The sequence below is a fragment of the Lindgomyces ingoldianus genome, assembly GCF_010093535.1.
Source record: "Lindgomyces ingoldianus strain ATCC 200398 unplaced genomic scaffold BDR25scaffold_4, whole genome shotgun sequence".
NCBI lineage: Eukaryota > Fungi > Ascomycota > Dothideomycetes > Pleosporales > Lindgomycetaceae > Lindgomyces > Lindgomyces ingoldianus.
Genome location: NW_022985165.1, coordinates 1666370 through 1693970, shown reverse-complemented (window position 1 = coordinate 1693970; position 27601 = coordinate 1666370). Strand labels below are relative to the sequence as shown.

General features: G+C 42.0%; 9 protein-coding genes across 9 annotated transcripts; 4 read left to right on the top strand and 5 right to left on the bottom strand.

The window, feature by feature from the left end:
* Window positions 1-670: 670 nt before the first annotated feature.
* On the bottom strand, window positions 671-1892 carry BDR25DRAFT_379686 (aflatoxin B1 aldehyde reductase member 2; the record flags this gene model as incomplete). Its single annotated transcript, XM_033697629.1, has 4 exons — window positions 671-863; window positions 921-1224; window positions 1350-1821; window positions 1875-1892. Coding segments are annotated over 4 exons (987 nt in total), but the record flags the coding sequence as incomplete, so codon positions are not given.
* A 54-nt stretch (window positions 1893-1946) lies between these two features.
* On the top strand, window positions 1947-2979 carry BDR25DRAFT_350293 (uncharacterized protein; the record flags this gene model as incomplete). The annotated part of the gene is made up of 6 exons (XM_033694680.1): window positions 1947-2056; window positions 2099-2402; window positions 2434-2517; window positions 2552-2645; window positions 2732-2840; window positions 2886-2979. The coding sequence occupies 6 exons, from the start codon at window positions 1947-1949 to the stop codon at window positions 2977-2979; spliced, it is 795 nt and encodes a 264-aa protein (XP_033552859.1).
* A 171-nt stretch (window positions 2980-3150) lies between these two features.
* Window positions 3151-4759, top strand: BDR25DRAFT_379676 (Di-copper centre-containing protein; the record flags this gene model as incomplete). The annotated part of the gene is made up of 6 exons (XM_033697628.1): window positions 3151-3426; window positions 3475-3592; window positions 3715-3932; window positions 3986-4002; window positions 4102-4510; window positions 4628-4759. The coding sequence occupies 6 exons, from the start codon at window positions 3151-3153 to the stop codon at window positions 4757-4759; spliced, it is 1170 nt and encodes a 389-aa protein (XP_033552858.1).
* A 1579-nt stretch (window positions 4760-6338) lies between these two features.
* BDR25DRAFT_379672 (ankyrin) lies at window positions 6339-7257 on the bottom strand (the record flags this gene model as incomplete). The annotated part of the gene is made up of 2 exons (XM_033697627.1): window positions 6908-7257; window positions 6339-6563 (listed from the first exon to the last, which is right to left on the bottom strand). The coding sequence occupies exons 1-2, from the start codon at window positions 7205-7207 to the stop codon at window positions 6339-6341; spliced, it is 525 nt and encodes a 174-aa protein (XP_033552857.1). The 5' UTR covers window positions 7208-7257.
* A 168-nt stretch (window positions 7258-7425) lies between these two features.
* Window positions 7426-7702, bottom strand: BDR25DRAFT_379660 (uncharacterized protein; the record flags this gene model as incomplete). Its single annotated transcript, XM_033697626.1, has 1 exon — window positions 7426-7702. Exon 1 carries the CDS (start codon window positions 7684-7686, stop codon window positions 7426-7428), a length of 261 nt encoding a protein of 86 aa, XP_033552856.1. The 5' UTR covers window positions 7687-7702.
* A 779-nt stretch (window positions 7703-8481) lies between these two features.
* Window positions 8482-9750, bottom strand: BDR25DRAFT_278770 (uncharacterized protein). Its single transcript, XM_033687705.1, has 2 exons — window positions 9268-9750; window positions 8482-9204 (listed from the first exon to the last, which is right to left on the bottom strand). Exons 1-2 carry the CDS (start codon window positions 9733-9735, stop codon window positions 8548-8550), a joined length of 1125 nt encoding a protein of 374 aa, XP_033552855.1. The 5' UTR covers window positions 9736-9750; the 3' UTR covers window positions 8482-8547.
* A 140-nt stretch (window positions 9751-9890) lies between these two features.
* BDR25DRAFT_253647 (uncharacterized protein) lies at window positions 9891-11474 on the top strand. The gene is made up of 2 exons (XM_033686254.1): window positions 9891-11280; window positions 11336-11474. Exon 1 carries the CDS (start codon window positions 10102-10104, stop codon window positions 11209-11211), a length of 1110 nt encoding a protein of 369 aa, XP_033552854.1. The 5' UTR covers window positions 9891-10101; the 3' UTR covers window positions 11212-11280; window positions 11336-11474.
* A 1691-nt stretch (window positions 11475-13165) lies between these two features.
* BDR25DRAFT_391337 (kinase-like protein) lies at window positions 13166-16355 on the top strand. The gene is made up of 6 exons (XM_033698143.1): window positions 13166-14256; window positions 14326-14370; window positions 14425-14772; window positions 14848-15270; window positions 15323-15630; window positions 15702-16355. Exons 1-6 carry the CDS (start codon window positions 13171-13173, stop codon window positions 16303-16305), a joined length of 2814 nt encoding a protein of 937 aa, XP_033552853.1. The 5' UTR covers window positions 13166-13170; the 3' UTR covers window positions 16306-16355.
* A 62-nt stretch (window positions 16356-16417) lies between these two features.
* BDR25DRAFT_89864 (uncharacterized protein) lies at window positions 16418-18534 on the bottom strand. The gene is made up of 4 exons (XM_033699210.1): window positions 18008-18534; window positions 17265-17933; window positions 17099-17196; window positions 16418-17044 (listed from the first exon to the last, which is right to left on the bottom strand). The coding sequence occupies exons 1-4, from the start codon at window positions 18377-18379 to the stop codon at window positions 16531-16533; spliced, it is 1653 nt and encodes a 550-aa protein (XP_033552852.1). The 5' UTR covers window positions 18380-18534; the 3' UTR covers window positions 16418-16530.
* Between the last annotated feature and the right edge of the window lie 9067 nt (window positions 18535-27601).

The window sequence follows — 27601 nt, the reverse complement described above, 5'->3', positions numbered from 1 at the left end:
CTCACCGGGTTTCTCGAAAACCTGAACACGCCGGTAAAATCGGGTATCGAAGTCTGCAAATTTCTGCGCCGGTCCTCCTTCCGGTAGTAAATCGTTATACATGCTCACTCTCCCGAATTCTGCACTTTGTAGGAACGAGAGGTCAGGAAGGGCGTAGAGCGCCAGGTGTGGGCGTAGTCGAGAAGGGTCTTGACACTTAAAGCGCCATGCAGCGACACAGCCCGTTGGACCCAGCCTTGCGTTTCTAATGTCGGGAATGTGGTGGTTCTCATACCAGTTGTTGAAGATGGCATCGGTGAGAGGTGGCTTTGGGACTGAGTTAGTCCAGATAATTCCAGGTCCGGTGAGCGGCGGTCCTCTGTATGTTGTACGATTCAAGTTAGACATTAACACAGGAGAGGGCGAAGCGAAATCCGTGGAAAGGCAAGGTGAAATTTAAAGGGCTGCGAAATTTGTAGAGCATTGGGTTACTTTCGGTCAACGCGACGGCAAGGTATGGGATGTAACCACCAGTGGGAGCGACACGAGGCTGATCGGGAAATTAGATCCGAACTAGTAAAGATGCCGATCTTCGGATAACTATACGCCGTTTTTCAGACGCGCAAGCACGCGTTTGGTCAGTGCTGGTTCTGGGTTCAAGTAGCGATAGTGGGATTGTCAACTACAACTCCTAACTAAAGAGTGCCCTCGTGGTGTCATATCCGTATTTCAGCTCACCGAACCAGTATTCTGGCGCTTCTGCTTTGGCAATTCGCCAAGCAGCATCAAGGACTTCGACAACCTCGCGGGGTAACGGGCCTTTCTCAAACAGCGGCAGAGTCATTTTGAATTGTTCTAGGCTACTTGCTCCCGTAAGAATACCGCTTTGCAATATCAGTTTTCTAATTTCTATAGCATACGCAGGTTCCAGGAGCACTTACTCATTTCCACCGTTTCTTCTCATCCTCAAGCCACTATGATGAACAAGCCATCGCAATCCTGTCTCGATCAACGTAAGGCCGTATTTTCGAACTACCGGCTCGATGACGCTTAGGGCTTCCAGCGACGCATTCGTGAGAAACCGAGCTCGGTACGTTTTGTCAACTTGCGTCAAGACCTGCGGTGCCGTGGTATTGTTGGAACTGTATTTGCCTGTGAAGAGGCCTCCCGCGAGGCCATTATATGTTACGATATCGAGTCCATACCGTCGACATGTGGGAATAAGCTCTGCTTCAATCGACCGAGCTGCAAATCGTTAGCTGTTGAAAGTAACAAGCGTGTCAAAACGTTGACAGGTAGGATAGTAAAAGCGGTAGGAAACGAGCGCGAAAAAAGCATGGTCACGGGTAATGATCAGAAAACAGGCGTACTAATTGCGTTGTACATGGCTTGGTATATCGTCGGCCGGATCCACCCACGCGCACTGCAGGTCATCACGATCTCGGCTACCTCAAATGCGGCGAAGTTACTCAGGCCAAATTGCTTGAACTTGCCTTCTCGGTACATGGTGTCAACCTCGTCAAGAGTTTCGGCAAATGGAACACTTCGGTCAGCTGCATGGAGGTAGAATGTATCGACAGATATCGCACGTAATTCACGGAGAGACGTCTCCAGCTGCTCGCGAAGCTGGCAAGGTGAATGCAAGCCGGGGGTGATGGGATACACTTTGGTAGCCAGCTTGAAGCCGCGCTCTTTCCATCCTATGGCTCCAGTAAAAGCCTCCTGCTGACCTTGCTGGTAGAGCCTCGACGTATCAACCTCATCGTACCCGTACTCCTTAAAGGCGTCGAGGAATTGCCCAAACTCTTCGAGACTCGTTGTTTTAGCTCCCCATTCTTGATTCTGAGGATTCTGGGTCGGTAAACGAATGGATTAGGCTAGACCACTCTGCTTACAGGACCAAAGGTCATCACTGTACGTTGTCAGCGATATTAATCGAGAATAGGGAGAACCACTCACAACCCAGGATGATGCGATGTTGTGCCATACTGGCAACGTCAACGCCCAATATTGCACAATCTCAGGTATCCAAGATTAAACCCTTGAACAGCGGTATCCTGATTTCAAAACTGCCATTGTGATAGGTAGCGCACAGCTAAGCACGGCATTCCATCCGGAGAGTTGCTCCGCGCCTGTATTCTGGAAAACGAAGTGAGAGCTATGCGGACGCAAGAGCAAAGCCGAGTAGCCGCGAAAAGAGTCCCGAAAGCCTTGCCGGAATTGGGTCGCATATGAAGCTTGGCATTGCCCCTCTCCATCGCACGTGTTGCGGGGTGCAGGATCTTGCCCAGATTCGCATAACCAGATCTCGTGCAATCTACATTCATCTCCACGACACTCGCTTCAACAAGTCATTGGCAGATGCTCTCCGGCAGAGCGGAAGCTTACTAAGGTCAGCCGGCAGGAACCATTTAACCCATAGTGTTTGCATTTGCTGACCACGCACGAATTTAGAAATACAAAAACCTCATTGGACACCTTCCATTTTGCGTCAAGATTCTTTCTCCTTTATCTGTTCGGTTGCACCTTAGAATAGCGGTCTGCTCTGTGTTGAGCGGTGTCAACGTGCAAGGGCTCTGCTGCATATATAGCACTCATCGATGACGGGCGACCTCAACATCCTGCCATAGTACATTCAAATACGTTCATGAGGCGTATGGAGGCAAGTACCGCAGGCTATACTTAATACGGAAGGGAACGTCCAATTAAGCATCTCTCAAATCTTAACTTTAATATGTTCATGGTGGCAAAGATCGTGGGTCACTTACCGAACCCGTTAGGGAACATATAATCCTAATCCTGCTAATGCTGGTATTGGCAGTGGATACCTTGAATCAATTACAAACACCGCGTCACGCCTTGTCCATCTTTATTGGCTGAGCACAGTAACCCTCATGGATTAGAAGGAATCCTCCCTGGGCAACCACTCGGGCCCACTCCATCCATCCTTTCCCTGGGTATTCTTTCATTTCCGTCCTGAGCGGCAGACACGGCAGATGAACGTGACTGCCATCTAAAATAAACAACTTGTACTACATGTCAGTGCAAAAATTGAAAAGTTGGAGAAATGACCTCCCCCCATGAGCTAGGAACGTATAAAGCGGGGTTTGCCTATGCTCAGATTTTGGTGGTCTGAGAATCGAACTGTGTAGGTGTAGCCGTATTGTAGTCATGGCTTGGAATGCAGTATTTAAAATTTTTGTGGCGTCGCTGTGTCTCTTCTCTGGTTCCTCGACCGCCTTCCCCTTCTCCAAGAGGCAGACTACATCCCTCGACATCGACACCATTCAGAAGCAGGCGCTTGCAAACGCATACAAGGTGCTCGATGGCACGCTCTCTGATGGTATGACTCGGGGAGCGGGATGCACCAAGAGCACTGTCGCGATCCGAAAGGAGTATGGTGATCTTACCAAGGACGAGAGGACAGAATACATTCGCGCGGTGAAGGCAAGTTTTCGTCGCCCTTTCTCGAAATTCTACTGACAACGGATAAAGTGTATACTCTCGAAGCCGTCCAAACTACCCGCTGGGAAGTATCCAGGGGCTAAGTCGCGATACGATGACTTCGTCGTTGTGCACATGAACATGACTCCATCAGTTCATGGCACGGTATGTTTCCCTCAATGAAATTTTTCATTACTGTTCTAATGCAACATAAGGCAAACTTTATGCACTGGCACCGATATTACATCTGGTAACTCCTACTCTGATAACTAAATGGCGGGCACCACACAGCTAACTTTCACAGGGCTTATGAAACAGCACTGAAGACGGAGTGCGACTACAAGGGATACCAGCCTTACTGGAACTGGGGCAAGTACGCAGACCTCCCAGCCTCTCCAATTTTTAATGGAGACAACTGGAGTATGGGCGGCAATGGTGAGGCTGTGGCGCATAAGGGAGGAAACATTGGCCGCGCAATACCTGCTGGACCTGGAGGAGGATGTGTCAAGGTATGTGTTCTCCAAGGGCCATGATACGACAGTGGTGCTGACAAGTCATCTAGACTGGCCCGTTCGCTAAGTAAGCCCACACCTACCTTTAGTCCGTAGCATTTCATGCTGCTTGGCTTGATGCTACATTAGAATCTTGCATTTCAGGCCAGAACTAAGGCTCCTCTAGCACGACGATTCATCTTGGTCCCTTGTCTCCGACGATGGACCCTGCCCTCAAGATCAAGTCCAACCCACAACGAGATGGTTATGGCGACAATCCACGTTGCCTGCGCCGGGACGTCAACAACTATTTTACCACTCAATTCTTGCGTCCTGTGGATCTTGCCTCCCACATTACGAGCAATCCTACCATCGGGAAGTTCCAAGACACCCTTCAGAATGACACTCCGCAAAAGGCTGCTATCCATGGGGCAGGTCACTTCTCAATCTGGGGAGATCCAGGAGGTGATGTCTACGTTTCTCCTGCGGAACCAGTCTTCTGGATGCACCATGGCCAACTCGATAGGCATTGGTGGATGTGGGCAAACTACTTAGAGGCTGAGATTAAGACAAGGACTAGTCAATATGAGGGGTATGTACAATGGTTCAAATCGGCTTGGGTCTATTAAGCTAATAATTTACAGCGGTACAAATTGGCAGAATGATCGTCTCCCTGGCGCCTACTTTAAAAACCATGCTGACTTTTTCCACAGCCAAATTCTGCAAAAGGCAAACCGACTGATCCACAATGGCTGGATGTCACTGCTCCCACAGGCACAAATGGCCTGCCCAGCAACAAGATATTCTCGACCACCTCGGGACCTTTCTGCTATCTCTACCAGTAAGAGAAAGCGCCCTCGGACTCTGATTAGAGACGTTTATCTTCTATCTATGTGCGAGTCGAATTCGAATCGTCACTGTCTTTACACAATTTACACAATTCAATAGACCAATTTGCCGAGTGCCCGTTTGCGCAAGCATTTGATAATAATTCCCCCCCTAATGACTGCTACTATTGCGACATGATCTTCGAATACTCTAAGTACCGACTCCGACGGTTATCATACTGTTGGTATTGCGAGCGTCACCAGCATCTCCGTAGAAGGGCTTAGATCACGTGCATAGGCATGGGCCTAGATTGGCAGTGTGACATAGCCCACGAGGTTCTCAAGAGGTCCGCCATTCTCTAATTTCATCATTCTTCATCACCCACGATGTATCAGATCGACTATCCTACCGATTGGGTCTCTTGGGAAGTCTAGGGTTCTTTATGCTCAGATATCTATGAGAGAGTATCACTGTTGGAAAGAATTCTCCCTTCCTCTTCGTCATGGCTGTATGTTCAAAATTGAATGTTTCGATAAATTGTTTAACGGTCGGGCAATTTGTGGTTGCCTTGGACTTGCCAAACTTAGCTCTAGGAGGGGAATATACTTACTATTACAGCTCTGAATGAATTCCTGATACCCTTTAGCCTCGAACTCTAGAATCCTCCTGAGATTCTCCTAAATCTAGTGGCACATCTTGCTATATTTCATGTGATCCACAGCTGATATTTGGTGGGTCCTTGAGGGATCTAGGCTAGCAACAAACCCTCCTCTGAGCGATGGATATGATATGTCTCACAGTCCATTCCAGGCGCGAACATTTTTCTCAGGTTGCAGTTAATTCTAACTCTATACATCAAACGGCCTCCTAACAGCTTGAAATACTTGATATTTCATGATTGAGCCTTTGTCCTTCACTGAAATCAGCTGGGGAAGTCTTTCACAAGCTTAGGAACGTCTTGCCTGCATCTAATCCTAGATGGTAGGACCTCTGACCTGGTTTTTAGCTCCATTCTCGGCCTTTGGGGTTGCGGCATCAGGAAGTCCCGCGTGATATTCTTCGTTCTCAGTTCGACGCTGATCGTCATGCGTATCGGCTCGAAGCTCTGCTACCTGAATGTTCCTGAAGTCCTTCTTTTTCATACTAACAGGAACTGTTTCAGTGACCGGCGCGCTCTTCGCCGCATAGTCAATTCTATCTTTTTCCTTCTTTTTTTCCTGACCATTTCGAGCATCTATATCCTCGACAGGACCTAGGTGTGGATTAGCATCGACGACAAGCACTGCCGCTTAAGCGTATTCAACTCCCCGGGAATAATCCATCTGCCTCCTGAAGGAAATGAGAGGCACCTTGACATCCAAACATCTTTGCTCGTGCACATGCATTGCTATTTCTAATCAATACTTTGGTAGCATCATCTGCAGTCTGTAATTTAGTTATATCGCAGCTCCCGCCGAACATTACACAAGGTATATTGTCATAAAGTTGTGGCAGTTCAGATCCATGCTCCCGGGAGCGTAAGTGCCATGGCCATCCTCATGTGCACCTTTCAACATTTATGGTAAGAGCTGTGTCTATGTGACGACAACCAAGAGCTCATTTCCACATTTGAAACAGTGTTCTTATTGATATATATATATTACCCGTTTGGCTAATGAGAATTCGGTATGTATTCTGAATTGGCCAATGTGCTCCGTTGTTGGGCAATAGTTTCCCTGGCTGGTTGTGCCCTCTGGCGGAAGCTGCATAAAGTGCGTTGTCGTGGCGTCTAGCCTCCGCGTTGAAATTGGCGCCCCTGTTAAGCAGGAGTCTCACCATCGGCTCGTGGCCTCTCCACGAAGCCGCCTCGAGGGTGTTGCTGTAGTGTCCACCCTAACGTCGGTGCTGATGTTAAGCAGCAGCTTCACAATCTGCTCATGGCCTCTCCATAAAGCCACCCGGAGTGCACTACCATATTGCGCGGTGGCGTCAGCGCCCTTGTTAAGCAGCAGCCTCATAGCCTGCTTGTGGCCTCCTATAGCCGCCTGGAGTGCGTTGGGATTCGCTCCGTGGTCAAGTAGCATTACTATCTGTTCATAGCCTCCGTATGAAGCAGAGCAAAGTGCGTTGCTGTACTCTCAACCCTGGGCGTTGGGGTTAGTACTGTAGCTGAGGAGTAGCTTCACTATTTGCTCATAGCCTCCAGATGAAGCTTTGTATAATGAGTTGCTGTAAAATCCACCCTGGGCGTTGGGGTTGGCACCGTGGTTGGGCAGCAGCTTCATTTTCTGCTCATAGTCTCCGTATGAAGTAGAGTAAAGTGCGTTGCTGTACTCTCCACTCTGGGGGTTGGGGTTGGCACCGTGGTTGGGCAGCAGCTTCACTATCGGCTCGTAGCCTATGTATGAAGTCACCTGGAGTGCGTTGCCGCAGTATCCGCCCAGTGCGTTGAGTTCAGCGGGATTGTCAAGCAGAAGCCGGACCATTTCAATATGCCCTCATTTTGCTGCGAGTAGGAATGTGGATCTGAATGAAGTGGGTATTGTCTTTGATGGTTTGAGAGAGTTTGCTTGGATATATAAGCAGTGTTACCTTGCCGTGCTAGTCTGGAATCTTACAAATGGTCTCTCTGGAAAGCAATCTCTATCAGCGTCTTCATGCTCTCTATTCGACCCAAGATGTCGGTAATCTCTCCTTTTTCAAACTAGCCCAATGGTCCTTTCTCGACTGCGAGGGCTCGGATGACCGTATACCACGGTATATCGGCGGCTCCACCCTCGAAGCGGAACCTTAGATTCAGAAGGAGACGATGCAAATTCGAGGCCTTAATAGTGGATCTTGCATGATCTTTCGAGGCATCTTCTACGTCCGTTAAATACCCAACAACCTTGCTCGAGAGCTGGAGGATGGCGATGATGTTCGCCGTGGGACTAACTGGGTCCTTGTTGAAAGACAAAGGGTACATATTGTAGACATGTATAGGTATGTGAGAGGAGAGAGGACGGCGATATGATGTAGGGAGAGGGATGGAACTTTGGCAAGGCTCCATGGGGTCTGCCTCATACTCGTTATACCTTATCGATAAGGCCAAACAGCTGCAACGCTGAGCTACAGAATTACGTTGGACCAAAGATCCGCGTCCAATCCTGGAATACAACACTATCAGGGAAAGTCGGCCACTCGCTCCAATTAACTAACCCTTTTGTGGGTGTGACTCCTGCACCCAGACTCAAGCAGCGGGGCGACCGTGTCTGGTGCAAAAAGGCTTGACGGCCAAGAACAGGAAGTGATGCGATTTGAAAGTGAACAAGTGGACTAATTAAAGCTCCTATGTCTTGTTATTAAATAATTGTACCGCTCTGTCTACTTCAAGAGCTCTGATGTGCTAAATGTACTAACTTCTGTGGCGGATATGTGTTTTGTGGCACGCCTATAATAGACAACTACTTAAAACCGCTACAGGCAAGCATCGAATACCTCAAAGAACTCATGTCTTAATTTTAAGCCTGTAGGATTAGTCCTACCTTCATTTGACCTTGTAGCTGCGTATGTTCTATACGCTTTCCTGTCCTGAATCCCCCCTCCGCCCCGTCCTTCCGTATTCCGTTCTTCCTCGCGAGCTTCCTCCGCTCTGGTCTATAGATGCATCAAGTCTCCTTTCAAAGACATCAACAATCTAAAAAAAATAAAAAATAAAAAATTAGGTTAAGGAGGAAATTTTTTCCAAACTATATGCTGTTATCCCCATAGATCCTAAAATGCAGGCTGTACTCACAATGACGAACCGGGTATATAATCTACTGCGATGCACATTCAGCCGGCTCTATCACTCTAAAACTCTACTCTGCCCATTGCCTATTTCTTCAAACCTGACGTCTTCCATATCTATATCCTTGTCATTTACCTCCGGGCTAACGTCCCTCAGCGCATCTTCCAGAGTCCAGATCTTGCGTCGTAGGAACCAGCCTACTAAGCCACCGCCCGTCTTCACCTCATCATGTGTTCCGACCCAGTACTTTGCTCGTAGTGCCCTTTGAGCCAAAAGGCCGTTTTTGGCACCCAGATTGAGTTGCTGGGCTGCTGCAATCGAGACATCGTGGAGCCCATGCAGAAAGGCTAGTGTATGTAGTGGGGGGTCTGCCAGTTCAATCGGTACTAGGGAGGCGTGGGGGATCCCGTGAGGAGTGTATATTACGCATTCAGCGGCGTCGGGACCGCTGGATTCAGCAGACGGGTCCGGGAACATGGAGGCGGATGTTCGTTTGCGAGGCGTGGAGGGTAGGAAGGGATGCGTGGCGAAAGCTATAAGGAGGGCGGAATGGTAGTAAAGGGCGTCGTTGGAGGCGGTCAGACGCGATATCGAGAGCCATGTGGGGAGTGGAGCGAGCGAGTAGGAACGCCAGTCTGGCAGGTCGGAGGTAAAGGTAGGAATGGCGACTATGCTACGGAAGTGTTTGAAGCTGGATATCAAACTTGCGGCTTTCTGGGTACCGACATTAGCATCTTAACGACTCGTGCAGCTTTGAAGTGTGATGGCAGGACGCACCTCGGTCGCGAAGACAGGTATATCCTTATGAAGCTCTAGCAGCGTTTCCTTGTGGCAATGATCGGTAAATTCATGCGATATGGCAACCGCGTCGATGAACGTTTCAATGTCTGCTGCGGCCTCTTTTTTCGTCACCCTTCCCTTCCCTAGTCGCAGGCCGCCCGTAAATATCTCGATCTGCTGTGCCAGCGCCTCCACTTCGGCCACCGTTTTCACAGCGCTCTCTGTCGCGTGCCATTGCTGCGAGAACCAGCGCGCGACATCGGACTGCCCACCGACAAACCACGGGTCGATGAGGATATTGTAGTATATGCGACTGCCGTGTCGGATTGCAGAGGCGGGGCGCGGAATCTGGAGCAGCCAGCTGGTGTCGGCGTTTAGGTGGTGTAGTAGAGGTCGACGTGTTGCGAGGGCGCGTACGACGCGTTCGCGAATCTCAAGATGCAACTGAGCAGAGGGCTCGTCCATTGCTCTTTGTTAGGGAGGCATCATAGTGAATGGTGAAGATGCATGACGTTGACTTGGGTCAATGTATGCAGGGATTCTGGTTAGCGTGGCGCTAGCGAGTGAAAGCCGACGGTTTGCTCGGCCGCTTCCGACGATTAGCTTTCACTCTTCCACAACGGAATTGTTGTCGCACATTGCATCAACTATTTACTCTTTTCATCTGCTGTCTATCCATGAGCGGGTAATTGTTTCTAAAGCATCATCAGAGCTAACCAACATCGACCGAGCAAGATCACTTGACCTGACTAGGTTCCCTCTCCTATTTCAATATACAGCTCAACTCATTAACCTCTCTTTGGATTTGCACTCTGACCTCTCTACTCTGCAATGTTCAAGAAACTGAAGGACAAGATCAAGCGTGAACAAGATGGGCAGCAGCACCAATTCCATCCAAGCAACCCATACTACATGAACTCATCAAATCAGCAACATCTGGGAAGCCCTTCTGGGAAATACCAGTCGCCTCATGTGTCTCCACCAGCCCAAGGGGATTCATCCTCAGGTTATGTAGCTACCCCAGGTCCTCCCCCGCCTCAGTATCCCCAGCAGCCACCTCCAAGTTGGGAACCTCCGCCCTACCATGACTGGACAGTGATTCCAGACAACTCACTTCTTCCGCCACCCCCATCAATTTGCTACGATAGCTCTCCAACTGCAAACTGTACTATGGAAGATGGAGACCGAGCCTTTGCCTGGACCGAAGCGAACCCTCTCTGGCAGCCGCAGAATCTCACCCCTGCTCAACATACTGCGATCCAACACGGCCAGTTAGCCTTGCTCAAGGCACCGACATACACAGGCGATTTATTACCGCAGAAGCGTCCTGGCCACTGGAAATGTAGGACCCATGCCAAGTGTAAAGACTCAAGCATCCTGACGAACCTCCCAATGTATTCGGTGTTTTGGGATTCACCTCTTCACACACAACAGCCTAAGACCATCTATTTTGAGCTAAAAGTTACCGGAGTCGGTCGCGGAGAGCGTACGCTAGAAGAAGCAGAAGCTGGAATTGCGGTAGGCTTCGTTGCTCCACCTTATCCCACGTTCAGATTACCGGGGTGGCAACGCGCATCCCTCGGCATTCACGGCGATGATGGAAGGAAATATGTTAACGACACCTGGGGAGGGGTCGACTTCACCACTACATTTAAGCCGGGCGACATTGTAGGCATTGGCATCAAGTTTGCTCCTCCCCAGAAGCCTCCTTCCTATGAACCGACTCAACGAGCGAGGCTGCTCGATATTGACGTTTTCTTCACGCGCAATGGAATGAGGGAAGGAGGCTGGGACGGAAATGAAGAGCTGGATGCCAGAAGCGAAGGTGGAACAACTGGGTTAAGGGGTGAATGCGATCTGTTCCCAGCAATTGGTGTATTTGGTGGTGTGGATTTCGAAGTGTTCTTCAGTCCTGAAGACTGGATCTACAATCCATTTTAACGGCGTTGACGGTGTTTGAAGTATGAAAGATTACGCCGCCGTTGTGGGTTGTCGGGGCTGAAATCAATTGTTAGTATCAAACACCAACATGCAAGCAGTGATGCGCCGACTAAACTTCAGCTAGTGTCTTGGTATTATGCTTTTAAGAATGTCGATTCAGCAACACCTTCACCCAACAAATCGAGCGCAGAATGGATTCTTCACCACAGATATCGTGCGCCTCCCTGGGTGTGGTCGCCCTTAATAACATGTACTTTCCCGACAAAGCACCAATAGCCAACGTGATTGGTACCTTCTCGAGCTTCTTCACACTCAGGAATCGTGGAATCGTCTCTTTGTGACTTCGCGGAAAACTGTTTCCTGCTTGATTCCAGCGGGAGCTGATTTTTCAGAGATGGCGGAAGCCCAGTGAGGAGGATGGGGCGTAACACTTGTACTGAAGAAACAGGAGAATGCACTGCTGATGAGAGGCCATCTGGAGTAGGATGACACTTTCAGACGCACGTAAATTGGCTATGGTGAGACCATTTTATTCTAATATGGTTACAGCAAAGAACTTTTATTATACTGCCAAGCCCCTACGACTCCTCCTTGATGACTTCCCACACGCGCCACCCTTGTATGTAGGAACCTTTCGCATCCTAGCATCGTCATACAAAGCCCGAATCCGGGCTCTCACCCTCTTTCAACTTCAGTAAAGCCAATGCATCACTGAGCGTTCACTTCTGCCTAGGAACTGTTTCCAGCCTCGTGTCTCCTGATAACCGCCATTCCGTCATAGATACTTCCGAGATTGTAGAATTATTCTTACCTAATCACCTCGAGACGCCCAAATTATTCACAGAGAATGCTTTTCAAAAGTTTACATAACAGAAACTCGAAACGTTCGCAGTAAATATCTTAAGGTGTAGCCTCTGCTCAGTCGGCGATGGAACTCTGATTATCGGGACTGGATAGCGTGACTTGTTAACAATGAACTGCGCAATGAGAGGAACCTCGCTTCCACCGTTTAATGAATTACCAGGAAAAGTGTTCGATTCAGCTAGTGCGGGAAACGCTTTCGCTATAAACCATGTTGGATTGGCTTAGAAGCCTCCATATTCTGGAGTGATTTGCCCCCGAAAATGGAGGCCTCTAAGCCAGCAAAATTAGAGCTTCAAAAAGTCTTAGATCTGCACTCCAATTTCTATGTTCATTATATAATCTTGAAGTAAGCAGCTCATCAAACGTCCTAGTCTTATTTCACTCTGAACCTCTCAACCCTCCTTGACTCCCCTCAAACCCCCCTCTTCTGCCCGCATCTCCCCCTGCACAGTCGAACTGTGCCCGCTACTCTACTATACTATTGCTCTGCATCAGTACGAAAGCAAGTGTACTAGCGCAGTGCTCTCAGCCTGCACGTTCTCATATTAACGCGAGCTTCAGCAGCTGTCATTTGCCGTCTCAAATGAGGAGCTAGATTTCTGTGTGATTAGCTGGCGTAACATTAAGGGGCAAACACAGCTGAGGTCGGTATGTATTAAGATTGCTTGCTTTTTCTAAGCCTGTCGCAGCTGCCATTCTCGTCTCATCTTCGATTTGCTCCGTTCTACCTTCATTTATTATTCCATTTCTTGAAGTGTATTTTTGGAAGGTGGCACTCTAGTATTGCTATCGAATGCAATCGAGCGCCTTAGTATGCTTGAAATTTCAATGGTCGCGATACCCTTGATGCTCTGATGTTGTACAATGCGTCTGAAAGCCCTCACTCCATTCTGTGTCAGCCGATCAATGTTCAATCAAAGGTGTAAATATTCGAAAATACTGATATTAAAATCCTCTGAATGGATTTTTCTAGGCGACATGCATCTCCACGCCACAGGCCCACCCGAAGATCAGGTGATATCACAAGGCTGGAGGAGCCATGACTTCGTCTCAGCCTGATGCGACGAGATTCTCCTTCACATTTTGACATCCACAATGGATGACCGCTACCTCTTCCACATCCGCGAGCGCTGTAGCTGGCCGCGTATAACACGCCTTCGGCATATATGCCTTCTTAATGCGCTCTCCTACTTCCCTTCCTCCTCAAACTCAAACCCATTGTCATCCCCATACACTCTTCCCCTCCGCGTCAGACTCCAGCCCTTTGAACGGACTCTCCTTCTAAACACACTTTCCCAGCTTCAGTCCGAATCTAGGCCCCAAAGTACCATAAGCGACATATTAGCCGAGCATGCAGCGGTCGTCCTCTTCTTTCGCTGGTCCTGGGCCGACAATGTCCTGCGCTTGGCGCTGACTGAATTGGACCCCGAATGGGTTACCGAATGCCACGACGGGGATTTCAATGCCGCGCTAGACGTCTTTCGATCAACGTTGCGGACGAGAGTTAGAGGAAGAAATGAACTCTATGATAGACGTTATTATCGCACCGAGCAGCTGATGCGGGACAATCTCGAGTTGAGCGAGCGAAATGGTGTCAAAGTTGACAAGGTTACGGTTATGCCGCATGAAGAGGATTTAGGGATCTGGAAAGAGCTAGGAAGGTTTGTGCTCTGTGATGTTGAGGGGGTGAGAGGGTTGCCGGGGTTTAGAAGGGAGGCGCTGGAGTTGTTGAGGTTGGTAGAAGATCAGAAGGCTTTGAGGGAATGTGTAGAGCGCATGATTGAGGAGACGCCGGAGTTTCCGCCTAGAGGTTTATTTGAGGGTATGGGGGACGATCTCGACGATAGCGAGAACACCGACCGTGAGGGTGAAGGTGATGACGAGGTTCCTGTGGATGCGGAAGCTGAGAAGGCAAAAGAAGAGCAAGATAAAGAGCGGACCAAAGATTTGGCCAAGATCACGACGACCAAAATCATGGAAGCCGAGGAACTTTGGGATGTATGGTCGCTGTGCCGAATGTTGGTAGTGTCGAAGCAGAATGCGCTCCATAAAGCGGAGATCGATCGGCTCATTACATCTGAGGAGTTCGCTAAATGGTGGAAAACAGGGAACCAAGATGATGAAAGCGTTCGGGAAATCATTGCGAAGCAGCCATTGAGTGAGGTGTTGTCTCAGCGTCCGGTAAGCCTCTGACCCCTCGTAGGCTCATGCTTAGTCAAGCGGGATTGAACGATTCTAAGACGGTAATAGAGCGAGATAACCAGTTTCTTCTTCAAAGAGGACTCCCAAGAGTTTGTAAGTACCCCAGAAGACTGCTTGTAGCGCGAGCATCAACTCATTAGATATAAGCTCGACCTCGAGTTCCGTCGGAGAGCCCATGAAAGTCCAATCATCGACCCAATGAACCTGTTCTCGTTCTATTCCTGGGAGACGCTCGAGGAAATCGACGCAAAGAGCCTCGTCGACCTAGAGAGTGGGTTGGGCCTCGATGCCAAGGCATTAAACGGAACTCTGTGTACTGTTTCAGTGGACAGTGTCAATCACACTCTATATCTCACGGACGATTTATTCCTTTCGCATGTTGGTTCTGGCTATCGATACCCCGGCTTGACGATTGGAAACAGGGTCGTATTTCAGCAACAGAAATTAGAAGGGACAGAAGTTGTGAAGCAGTTTCGATATTTCCTAGAACTTTGGGTGAGTTCTTTTCTTCCACAACTCCCCGATACGCATCCATGAGCCGGACAGCCACTAAGCAGGTCTTCTTACTAGAACGACTGCGCGTTTACCTACGATTGTAGTAGCCAGACCTTCTACCTCCTCCAAACCCTTCCGGGCCTGAAGATGCGGCAGCTAGAGCACCGATCCGGCGTCTGGGCTGCCTTCGACTTCTTCGATCTCAAGTACCGACACCGAAATACCCTCTCTATACAACATGAAGCCCTTCGAAAGATTCTCGGCGAGAACTATGATCCATCTTACAGCGATTTCCTAGTCTTTATCGATTCTCGTGAAATCGACCTCGCGAACCTAGCGTTCATTGGAAAAGGCAGTTTCGGGCGAGTGTATAAAGCGAGCTGGGCGAGGAAGCCGACAAAAATGTATGATCATACCGAGGAAGGACGGGGAATGGTCGGATTGAAAGTGGCCTTAGTGGGTAAGAGTTTTGATGACCAAGCGAAATTCTTTGTCGAGGTATGCGGCAGGTCGCCGTCTTTTCTAAGCCTTTCCAGCTGACGGATTATAGTTGGCCACTGTGTACTCAGCTCTTGCCGGAGATTCCAGTGGTTGCGTCCCATTCTACGGGTTCTGCAAAGTATTCGTGGATGAAACAGGGCGTATTATCGATTTGAATGCAATCAAGGTGCTCCCAACTACTACAAAGGAGACCTTCGCCCTCGTGTTCGACTTCGCAGAACAGGGCGACATACTGGGGTTTTTAGAAAGAAGATTAAGGCCGGGAGAACTAGAAAATAACTGGTTGGTCATTTGCGGGGCGCTGAGTGGACTTGCGAATGGCTTGATGACGATTCATAAGAAGGGTATCGTGCACCGGTATGTTCCCAATCGCTGGTTGCTGACGAATGTAGATGTGAGTCTAGATGCTGACAATAGGGTTTAAATAGAGACATTCATCCGAATAACGTTCTGGTGACATCTCTCCGCCAAGCAGGCGAAGACGAAATCGAGTTCGACTGTCTGCTGTCTGACCTAGGCGAAGGGAAAGACATCACTACCACCGTCAAGAATATGGACTCACAACCTCTCGCCAGTTCCTCGAGCATGGCCACCAGGTCTTATTCCTACGCCGACTTCATGACGCCAGAAATTACCAATCACACGCAGGGCTCCTCAACAGCCGATGACATCTTTTCGTGGGGCCTGCTCGCCGTGAAGATCATCAATAATGGTAAGATTTTTCCGCTGCTTTGCGACGAGGATGGAAATGCCCATTACCTCGCAGGCCTCATGAGAGTACTGGAGCGGTGCTTAGATCCCAATCCGGCCGGGCGATTTGACGCGACATCTTTAGTAGTGGTGATGGATGAGATCATGGATGGCCCGTCGGGGATAGCTGCTTCGACCTACGGTGAGGAGACTGAATGGTATGATGGGAGCTACGAGCTCCCTCAAGTCAGAAAAATGTTGGAAACAGACTCGGAGTTGAACCTCAGATCAGGTTGGTTGTCATTGTCGAGCCGGAAGAGGAAAGCAAATTCTGAACTGTGATGGAACTAAGCAATCAAGCTCATGTAGAAATCTCTAGTCTTGGTTTATTCATAGTCTATCTTTAACAAGGAGTAATAGTGTTCTGCCAGATGCTTATGAGCGAGAACCAACTCTTTGATCGCACCGACATGCCCTTGTTGTTGGGCCATGTCAAGGTACGGCAGGGCTAGCTTCGCACGTCGGACTTCACCTGGTACAAATCCAGGCGATGGTTGATCATCACTACTAAGCTCGACAAGATCGCGAAGATAGGCTAAGCCCACAGTGTAGGCGTATACCGGATTGATTCCTTCGGCCGCTCGTATCAACTTGCTTATCTCGACTTGCGCAAACTTCCGAATATCTGTTTTTTTTGGTTTTGGCTTCTCGCGCCACTAAATGAATCCGCTTTACCAGTTCATCCATGCTCGACTTCTCCATATCGTTGGATGCTCTTGGCATCGGGACTGCCAGAGGAAGATTAGGATTATCTTCGGCCGCAACACTGATCAAGACTTCGAACATTTGCTGGGCGACCCAGGAAGCCGGTGGTCTGAGGAACGGATCTGACCGAAGACATTCCCGAGCCAGCTCAGTCTCTTTTGGCATAGGCAAAGGGTAACTGGTGAAAGGTCCCTTCTTTGCCTGGAGAAGATCTTTGATCTCGCGCCGCGCCGTCTTGTCGTCTGGCTTTGCTTGGTCCACTTTCTTGCTAAAGGGAAATTCCGTAAGAAAGAGCATATGGAGAATGGTGCCTAGCCTGTGAGTTATTGTAAGTGGTTAAACTACGAGACGGGCGTAACTGAATACTTACGCCCAAACATCTGACATGGGAGACCGTGATCCCACTTTCTCCGTTTCCGGAGCTTCGAACCTTGGATCCTGTACGTCGCGAGTTGTTGTCTCCCATATCTGATACTAGTCAGTCACTGCTGGATGCGGAAACCATATATGACCAGATTCAGAGATGGAACGCTTACTCTTCGAGCACTTCGCAATCCGGAAAGCTTTGCCCTTATTGAGCCGTCGGGCATGGTTTCAAGGTGAGTCGTGACGTCGGACATGACCTTGACAATAATTTCAGCCCTATGAAGAGCTGAGAGAGTAGCCGCTATCTCGTGCCCGATCTGGAGTTTCTGTAGGCGGCTCAGCTTGGCAATGAAGCCCGTCTCCAAAGCATCCGCGAAGCTCATGTGCTGTGCCATGTCTTCCATGGCAGCATAAAGGGATCCATCTATCTCAACAATACCGTACAGCGTCTGGATTTGTGCTATCTCCGTCATATCTCGATACAGCTTGACCACTCGAGGGAGCCCATCCGATACCCCTCTCTTATCGATGACTTCATGGAAGGAGATTTGAGAGCCTTTGAACGTTCCTTTTATAGGCTTCCCGTCGGCGGACTCCTTCGACACAAAGATACTTGGGTCAGGCACTGAGACTATATTCAGAGTCGTATTTGGGAGCGGCTTCAGAGACAAGATGTTGCGGCGCGACTCTGACACGTCGTCCTGAAGCTGGCGAAGTTTCTCCAGCATGGCTTTCCTATCCTTTCCATCCTCTTCCCTGGCATCTCGCATTTCATTCATTTCCGTCGCTAGTGAGCGAAGAGCGTCAGCAGCCTCCGACGAGGCTCCCTTAAGCGCCATCTGAAGCCTGATCAGAAACGAACTGGTCCTGTGTGTGCGTTGATGTTCTTCGTATGCTGGATTGAGGGACTCACCAGAATCTCCAATTCGAAAGCCTTACGGATATTATCCAGCTTTGCTTTCATCGACGTAAATCTGTGCTTTATAGTAACATCCAACGCGATGTGCGCAATATTCCATTCTCGACATTGCATCACAAGGCTATAGACCTCCTTCAGACAGTCGTCAAATTCGCTCTTCAATTTTGCGTCTTCGAGCGCCTTCTTATTGTCTAGGTAAGTGAGAGAAAGCGCAATACAAGTATTCGTGAGTTCCTGGCAATCCTTGCGGAATCCGCGCACCTCTCGCACCTTGCTAACAATGTAGCCGAGTAATGCGATGAGGGACGTCACGTTATCGAGGACAGCAGCCTCAGTTGAAAGGATGTTCAGAGGAGAGATAGGCATTGTGTAATACAAGCGTTGATGGCTGAAAGACAGTGTTCGGTGGAAGGCTGTTCGGATTGGCAAAAGGTGAAGTAGGCTAGCCACAGGTCTGCTATATCATGGTGAGCTCCAGATAGACGAGGGAATTCCGTCTCATTCAATCAAGAGATGTTGACTTCGCCAAGGATGAGTGGCTGGCTCTGGCCAGCGAGCCTGGCTGTTATCTCACGAGTCAGCCGCCCCACAGATGATTTTGCACTAATACTATTTTAGATTAGACAAAACTTCTAAAACTTCTAAGCTAATTAAAACTTCTAGGGTCTTCTAGGCTAATTAGAGGCTAATTACTAATAACACGTAAAATTATCTATAGAGCGTCTAAGAAGAAATAGAGTAAGTTTATATATATCTTAGTTTATAAATCTATTAAATTATGTAATAGCACTATACTAGCATTAGTATTTATTAAAATGTTTAATGTAATTAAAAACAGAGGTATTTATTTCTATAATAGGCATATTTTAAGATGTATCTAACACTATTTAAAGAGTAAAGTACATTATTAAACGTGTTTTTAATGTGTTGTGTGTTTTAGCTATTAACTATTTATTTTTATTCTATTACTCCTGTTAACACTACGCGTTGTATCCCTCTATAACTGTAGGAGCTAAGGCACACATGCCTTTTCTATTACCTCCTGTAATTAAAACTTTAGTGTAAACAGGTGTAGGTGTGCAGTTACAGTTATTAGTACACCTATGCTTAACCTACTACATTATACAACCTAGTTAATAAAAAGGGTGTTAGAGATCTTATACTTTTAAAAAACTTCTAAGAACTTTTAAGAACTTCTAGAAACTTTTAAAAACTTCTAAAAACTTCTAAAGACTTTTAAAGACTTCTAGAAACTTTTAAAGTATAGTAAAAAAAAAAGTTAAAAAAAAAAAATAAGTGTTTAAAATAGCAAAGAAGTAGAAAAAAGTAAAGACATTAAAATACTTTAAATGTAATAAGTTAAAGCCTTATTTTTTTAAGCTTTTAGCTTTAGATTAATCTTATCTTATTTATAAAGTTAAAAGATCTTCCTAGCCTTATCTTAGTAGCTAAGGATGTTTATAATGTTAAATTCTAAAAAGACATTCTTTACACGTGTTTTACATAGATCCTTTGTAAAGAAAAAATAATAAGTGCTAATAATAGTAGCTTATTACTATGTAATAAGTAAGTTTATACTTTAAGGTAACTAATATTTAATTATAAAGATACTTTTTTAATTACTTAAACTAGTTTTAGTAAAAGCATAATCTTTTATACTTATTTAGTATTAACTGCTAAAATTACTATCTAGATTATTCTACTAAATAAGCTTAAAAACAAGCAGCTAGATAATATATAATAACTAAAAAGATCTAAGCTATGCATTATTAATGCGTAGAGTAAGGCTAGTTAGTAGGGACTATTTACTTAAATTATTAATAAGGAATTTACTTATCTACTTATAAGGCTAAAGCAGGCTTCTAGTAAAGCTTTTTAAGATATTTTAAAAAATTTAGAGTTATAGTCTTAGATTAAATTAGTAGCTATTAATAAATGTTATTTTATATTAAACTAGAAAAAGTTTTAACCTGCATTTATAATGCTAGGTTAACTATAAGTTATACTTTAAAAAAATGTTGTCTAGTTTACTTATTTTACTATGTTAGATAGTACTGCAGAGGATGCAGTCTTACGCTACGCTAGTTTCTGTCTGCTAGGCTGCTGTATGTACTAGACTAAGGTTATCTATATGTTAGTTAATTACTTTAATGTTGCTATTTTAGTAGTTTCTTTACTATAAGGTAAAGTTAACTTATAAAATAGTCTTTATTTCTTTTTAAAAAAAAGTGTTTTAAGTAGGTGTACTAATTTTAAAGAGATCCCTAAAATAGTTATATTTATTAATAAGCGTATATCTATTTAGTTAGCTGTAGTATAGTTTTACTTAATGCTTCTTTATTTAACAAAAGAACTAGAACTTTATAATTAGTATATAACTAATATTAATAATAGTCTACAGTGTGTGTATAATATAGTAAAGACGTTTACTATAAATGTGTAAAAATATAACTAAAATAAGTGTTATTTTAAGTTTAAAAAGCTAACATCTTATATCTAAATTATAGTAGCTACTACTTTACTAGGCATAAGTATTAATATCTTTAATGTTAACTATGTTATATGCTAGAAGTTCTTAATTATAAAGAGCCTTTTAAATCTCTAGCAGTATACTAGGTGTAGTAAACACGCACTTAGTTAATTAAGTACTATGTATATATTTCTACTATATTAGTTATTTAACTCTAAGGGTTTATATAAACTAGGTGTTTTACTACTTTACCCTAAATAAAATAAATAGCCTTTAAAAAAGAAAACAGCGCAGAATTAGTTACTAGTTAATAAAGTAAAGGTATATAGTTAATTAGCTTAAAGCTTTACACTAAGTAATACTAGTAATATAAATAGTGTTTGCTTATAAAAGTCTAGCTAAGAAACTGCTAGGTTAGACTAGCTTTCTGCTAAATATTAAACAAAGTCTAATATATAGGCCTAGGCAAACATAGGTAATTGCTAGATTAATATAGCTAATAGTTTATATTACTGTAAAAGTATTCTGTCTTAACTAGAAAAGTATAATATCCCTTTAAAAAATAAATCTGTTATTATACTAAGTTTCTACTATTTAAAGTGTAACATTACACTTTTTCTGCTAGCTACGCTACTGCTAGAGCCTCTAAGTGTAGTTTTTACTTTAAAAATAGGCATACTTTTTACTTTTATACTTATTACTCTTAATAAGTAGGCTAGAATTTAAGTAAAAAGATACTATAGTAACTCTACATGTTAAGCACCTCTGCCTTTATCTATGTATATAAGAACGTGCTTACAATAGAAGCTGTTATAATACTATAAAATTAAGTATACTATTAAAGTAGATTTTATAGTTAATAAAATGTGTAAGTATATTTTATTTATATCTAGTTAAAAATATTTTAAGACTAATACTAAAGCACTTTATAATATACTTTTAGGCATAGTAGCGTCTATAAACATATGTTTAGTCTATTATAAAAAAAAGCTATAACACTAGCATATAAAGTAAGATAAATCTAGTTAGGTCTATACTTTATTATCTATAAAGGATTTAAGTATAGATTATGTTACTTAAATCTATTAACAGGATAACGCTTTTGCTAAGAAGGTAGCACTGCAACATACACTGCAGGCCGCATCTGCATCCTCTAGTAGCCGCGTTGTCCTCTAGCTAGTTGTATTAGACAATACTTATATAACTATAAGTGCCTTTACCTTAACTGTACTAAAGATACTACCTTTAAATAATACATTATATAGTGTTGTTTATATAATTATATTAAGCTCTACTTAAAAAGTTACATATCTATAAAGTCTTATAAATAACTCCCTTTAGCGTGCAGTTTAGGTTCTTTAAGATGTTTAAAAGTAGGCTAATAGTAGGCTAGTAATGCTAACTGCTAGCACTAGTTAATCTAGTTAGCTAGAGCCCCTAGAAGATAAGAGTTTGCTAGTAATAGTACGCAATAATGTAAGTTATAGTAGGCAGAATAAGCTATATATACATAAAGTAGCTATAAACACTACACTATTGCAACCCTAAGCAGCATTAGTAGATGTAAATAAAAATATATTATGTTGCTAAAAAAAAGTCTTTAGTTTTTTACTAGTATTCTAAAGCAAAAAAGTATAATATGTAACTAATAAAAAAAAAAAGCTATTTAATGTGTTATAAATTACATTATTAGCCTAAGCATTTTTTTAAAAGCTTTAATTCTTTACTTTATGCCTTAGTTAACTTAAGAGTTTATAAGAGTTTTAGAGCACTTAAAATATTTAAAATATTTAAAGTAAAATTATAGTTTATAGTAATTTAATTAGTAAAAGTTAGCTAAAGTTTTAAAGTATTTTATAATTTAAAAAAGTACTATATATTATAGGGTTTTTATTAGTCTAGGAGTTTATAGAAGTTTTAGAAGTTAGTAAAAGTAAAAATATAGTAAAGTTACTATAGTAAAAGTATAACATATGTAACTTACTAGTAACTAATAAATAGTAATATAAATAACACTATGTTATAAGTTTAACTTTAACTATAATATTAACATGCCTTACTTTTAGTCTCTTTTAAAAGCTTTAAGTTTTATAACTTAAAATAAACATTAAGCTATAGTAGTAGCTACTGCTTTAAGCTATAAGATAACTTATAGTAGGCGCATTTTCTGCTTTTTATAAGCTATTAGTTGCTGTTGCTGTTTTTATAGCAGTTGTAGTTAAAAGTATAGGTTGCTAACATTAGTATAGCTGCTATTACTATTGCCCTTGCCCTTGCCCTTGCCCTTGCCTTTACCTCCCTCTTACCCTTCTTATCTGCTTCTGCCTCTCTCCTTCTTCTCCTCTACTACTACTACTACTACTACTACTACTACCTTTTTTTTTTTTTTTTTTCTTCTCTTCTTCTCTTCTTTCTGCTGCTCTCTAATAATAATAATAATAATAATAATAAGGTCTAGTAGCTGTTTAGGGACAACTCTCTCTCTTTAGCTGCTCCTCTCCTCCCTCCTCCTCCCCCTGCTGTAGTGGTGCCTGCGCCTGTGCCTAGCTTGCAAGGATACTACACCTAGAGTTAACAGGTAAACCCTATTTACTAGCTGTAGGCTTAGGCTAACTAGCCTACTAGTAAACATTATGTTTACTAGAAAAATAGTAAGTAGTAGTTTACTTTAAAGGCTACAAAGTTTACCTTATAAAGGAAGGTAGACATAGTTTATAGTTATGTAGGCTAAATTATAGAAACAGAGTTAGGTAAGTAGTTACTAAGTAATTAGTAGTGCGCTTACTATTAAAAAAAAAGTTAAAAGTACTAGCATTATTTTAATAACACTAAGTTATAGGTTAAGCATGCTAGATTAACTTACACTTATTATTATGCTAACTTTTATAAAGGTAGTTACACATTTTTAACCTACTATAAGAAAGACTTATAAGCAAAACTGCCTTTTAAACTTAGAAAAATAAGGTATTATCCTTTAGCACTAAAAGAGCTACTCTCTCCCCTACCTTCTAGGGGTGCTAGCAGCATTGCTGTGTAATAGGTATTAGGTGTTAATAAATAATAACTTTTATGTATATTTTTACTATAGTAGCTTTAAACTGTCTCTAGAGTAGCTTTAAGTACTATATAAAAAAGAACACTAAAGTGTTAGAGTTAGGTTAACTTAGTAAAGTGTCTCTTACTATTTAAGTTTTAACTTTATACTAGCTTTAGCTAGTGTCTTAAAAGAATTTAAGTAACAAAGCTTAGTAAAACAACATTAATATATAATAACTTTTATATACACTTTTATTACAGTAGCTTTAAACTGTCTTTAAAGTAGCTTTAAGTACTATATAAAAAAAAACGCTAGAGTGTTAGAGTTAAGTTAACTTAGTAAAGTGTCCCTTACTACTTAAGTTTTAACTTTATGCTAGCTTTAGCTAGTATCTTAGAAGGATCTAGGTAATAGGGCTTAGTAAAGCAACATTAATATATAATAACTTTTATATACACTTTTATTATAGTAGCTTTAAACTGTCTCTAGAGTAGCTTTAAGTACTATATAGAAAAGAACGCTAGAGTGTTAGAGTTAGGTTAACTTAGTAAAGTGTCTCTTACTATTTAGGTTTTAACCTTGTGCTAGCTTTAGCTAGTGTCTTAGAAGAATCTAAGTAACAAAGCTTAGTAAGATAATGTTAATATATAATAACTTTTATATACACTTTTATTATAGCAGCTTTAAACTGTCTCTAAAGTAGCTCTAAGTACTATATAAAAAAAAACGCTAGAGTGTTAAAGTTAAGTTAACTTAGTAAAGTGTCTTTTACTATTTAGGCTTTAACTTTATGCTAGCTTTAGCTAGTGTTCTAAAAAGGCCTTAAAGTAAAGCTTATTAAAACAGCTTATATTTTTAGTAGCTTAAAAATAGTTAGTTTAAGCCTTAGTTCTTTTAAAGTTTAAAGTTTAGACTATACTACTTTAACTACTAGCATTTAACTAATACTTACATAGCTTCTAGCTTAACTTTTACTTATACTAGAATAGTGTTTAACTTTTACATATATAGTAAATACAGCTCTTACTACAGCAACAGCAACAGGTATTCTAACAGGTATAATAGTAGAAGTAGTAGACATAGCGCCTGTAATATTTACTATTACTGCTTTACTATTAGACAAGAGGTAGGGCAGCTTATGCACTAGTATATTTAATTAGTAATAATCTTCTAAGACTTATAGATAAGCTTAGAGCAGATAAATATTACACTAGTGTACCTATTTTATAATAATAACCTTAGCGCCTATAATATCTTTATTACAGACGCTGCCTTATACTACAGTAATGCTACATACTTTACACTTATGCTAGGCGGAAACTTTTATGCTAACGCTACCTTATATTTAGGCAGTTATTGTAAGGCCGGATGTCCTAGAACGGGCTAGTATGGCCTTACCTAACCTGTTTAGAGGTTGTATGACCTGTGCTTTATATATAAGCATAAATCTTAACAAGCAAAGCTTAGCAGCAATTTGTCTCTTTTATAATACACTTCTATCTTTCTTTAAAAGCTTACTTTTAGTGCTATTTATGCTACTTACTATTCTAGCTTTACATTTAAATTGCTCTATAAGCTAGCATACTACTTAAGGGCAACATTTCTATGTAATAGTGTTAAAGTAAAACGCTAGAGGAGAATTAGATGCAACTAGCGCTTAAAGATTACTTAAAAAGCTAGCTAAAACTACTGCTTTTAGTAATACTTAACTAAAGTTAACACTAACACAGGGAGGAACAGAGTAAGAGATAAGTAAAAAAGATAATAAAATTTTTTATAAATTAGGCTTATTAAGCTATCTAGAAGGCGTTTAGGGCCTAGAAGAGGTTAGAAGGGCTAGTGCAGGACTAAGCAACGCACAGTCTACCCCCGCAAATTAGGCTTTAACAGAAGCCTGCGCCTAGCTGCAAGAGCAGCAGAAAGCGCAAGAACTAGCTAAGATAATAAAAATTTATTATTAATTTAAAGCAGGTAATATAAACGCGCTTAATAAGTTACTAACTAAGGTATTAAACATTATTATACTAAAACCTACTTAAGACTAAGCAAACCTACTATGTCCTAAACTACTGCACTAATATAAAAAGAAGAACAGGGCAGACTACAACTAGTAGTGTAGGGATAATAAGGACTATTACTAAAAAAGTCTATTAAGCTTTACTTAAAAATTACAGAAAATCTCTTTTAGCCTATAATACATTAATAAGACACTATAATTACTATAAAAGACATACTATACTTATTTAAAGCTTATTAACTTATTATAGTTACTAACATAGTAAGATCTTAAAAACAAGATGCTTAATGCATTAAGTACTCTAGCAGAATAAAAAAGAGTAGCTTATAACACTATAAAGAACTATAAATAATAACTTAACTAGTCTTTAACTAAACTTCTAGCCTACCTTAAGCTATTATAGACTAAAGTTAATAAGAAGAGCCTAAAAAAGATAATAGTAAACTTTAGTAGCACACTATCTAACAAGATTAAGCATAATCTAACATATATCCTATAAAGTAAGCAAGAGACGCTAGCTTAGGTAGAAGAGCAAAGCAACATATCCTACTACTGCCTACAAAAAAGAAAAGGGCTAAAGTTAAAAAAAAAAAAAACATAAAAGCGTTCTACTTTACCTCTAGCTAATAAAGACCTAAAAAAGCTTAAAAAAAAATAAAAAAAGCCTTTAAGCTAAAAAAAAACTAAAAAAAAGTAAAAATTTAATAAAATAAAAGTTACTTACTAGAATTATAAGCAGCTAGGTTATATTTCTCTAGATTATTTTATAAAAGATAAAGACAAAGATAAGTCTAATAAAAATAAGTAAAAGAAAAAAAAGTAAAGCTAAAAAAACTAAGCTTCTTTCTTCTAGCCTATATTACTTTAGTAAGTAATAAAAAAAAGCTTAAAAACCTTTAGAACTTATTATACCTAAAAAGGTTAACCTTATTATTAGTAATAGTAAGCATAGAGTTATTAGAAGACCTTTAGGCTATAGTAGACAAAAAAGCTAAATTAAACATCTTGTCTACTATAATAGCTAAGAAGCAGGATCTTAAGATTAAGCCCCTACTAGGTGTCTTTCTAAAGGCACCTAATAAATTAGACTTTGCTGTCTATAGCTTTATAGTTATAAACATAAAGATTATAGACTTTTAAAAAAAAGTCTAGACTTATAAAGTGCTATTTATAGTAATAAACTTAAAAGGACCTTTAATATATTTAAGTTTACCTTAGATTAATTAGTTTAATCTAAAGCTAAACTTTTATATAAAACATATGTTATTTAAGGGCGTAAAAGACTATAGTGTGCTAAAGTACACTAAGGTAGCCTTAGAAGACGCAGCAGAGTTTAAGTAAACTATATAAAGTCCTAATATAGATGTCTATGTCTACAGTGTGCTGTCTAATAACACTAAAGATTCTTTAGGACCTATAAAGCTTAAGTTAAGACTAGAGTATAAAGAATATATAGACATAGTTAAGTTTAATAAGATGTTAGAAGTACTACTGCATAGCCTGCAGGATCTAGCTATTAAGCTAGAGGAAGAGACAAAGCCTTCTTACTAACTACTATATAACTTGTTAAAGTATAAGTTACAGCATCTCTATAAATATATTAATAATTATCTATAAAAAGAGTAAATTTAGAGGTCTAAGTCTTCTATAAGAGCTCTAATCTTATTTATAAAAAAGAAAGATAAAAAGTTAAAGCTTTATATAAATTATAAAGGCCTAAACTAGATTATAATAAAAAATTATTACTTACTACTGCTTATTTTAGAATCTCTTAAGAAACTTAGAAAGTAAAGTAGTATATAAAGCTAAATATCTATAATATGTACTATATGTTATGTATTTATAAGAGAGATAAGTAGAAGACAGTATTCTAAACTTAATATAGTTATTTTAAGTACTAGGTTATGCCTTTTAGTCTTACTAATGCTTTTACAGCTTTCTAGGCTTATATTAACTAGGCCCTAGCAAGGTTAGTTAATATAACATGTATTATGTACCTTAATAATATTCTAGTCTATTCTAATATAGAAAAGGAATAAGTTATTTACGTTAAAAAAGTGCTAT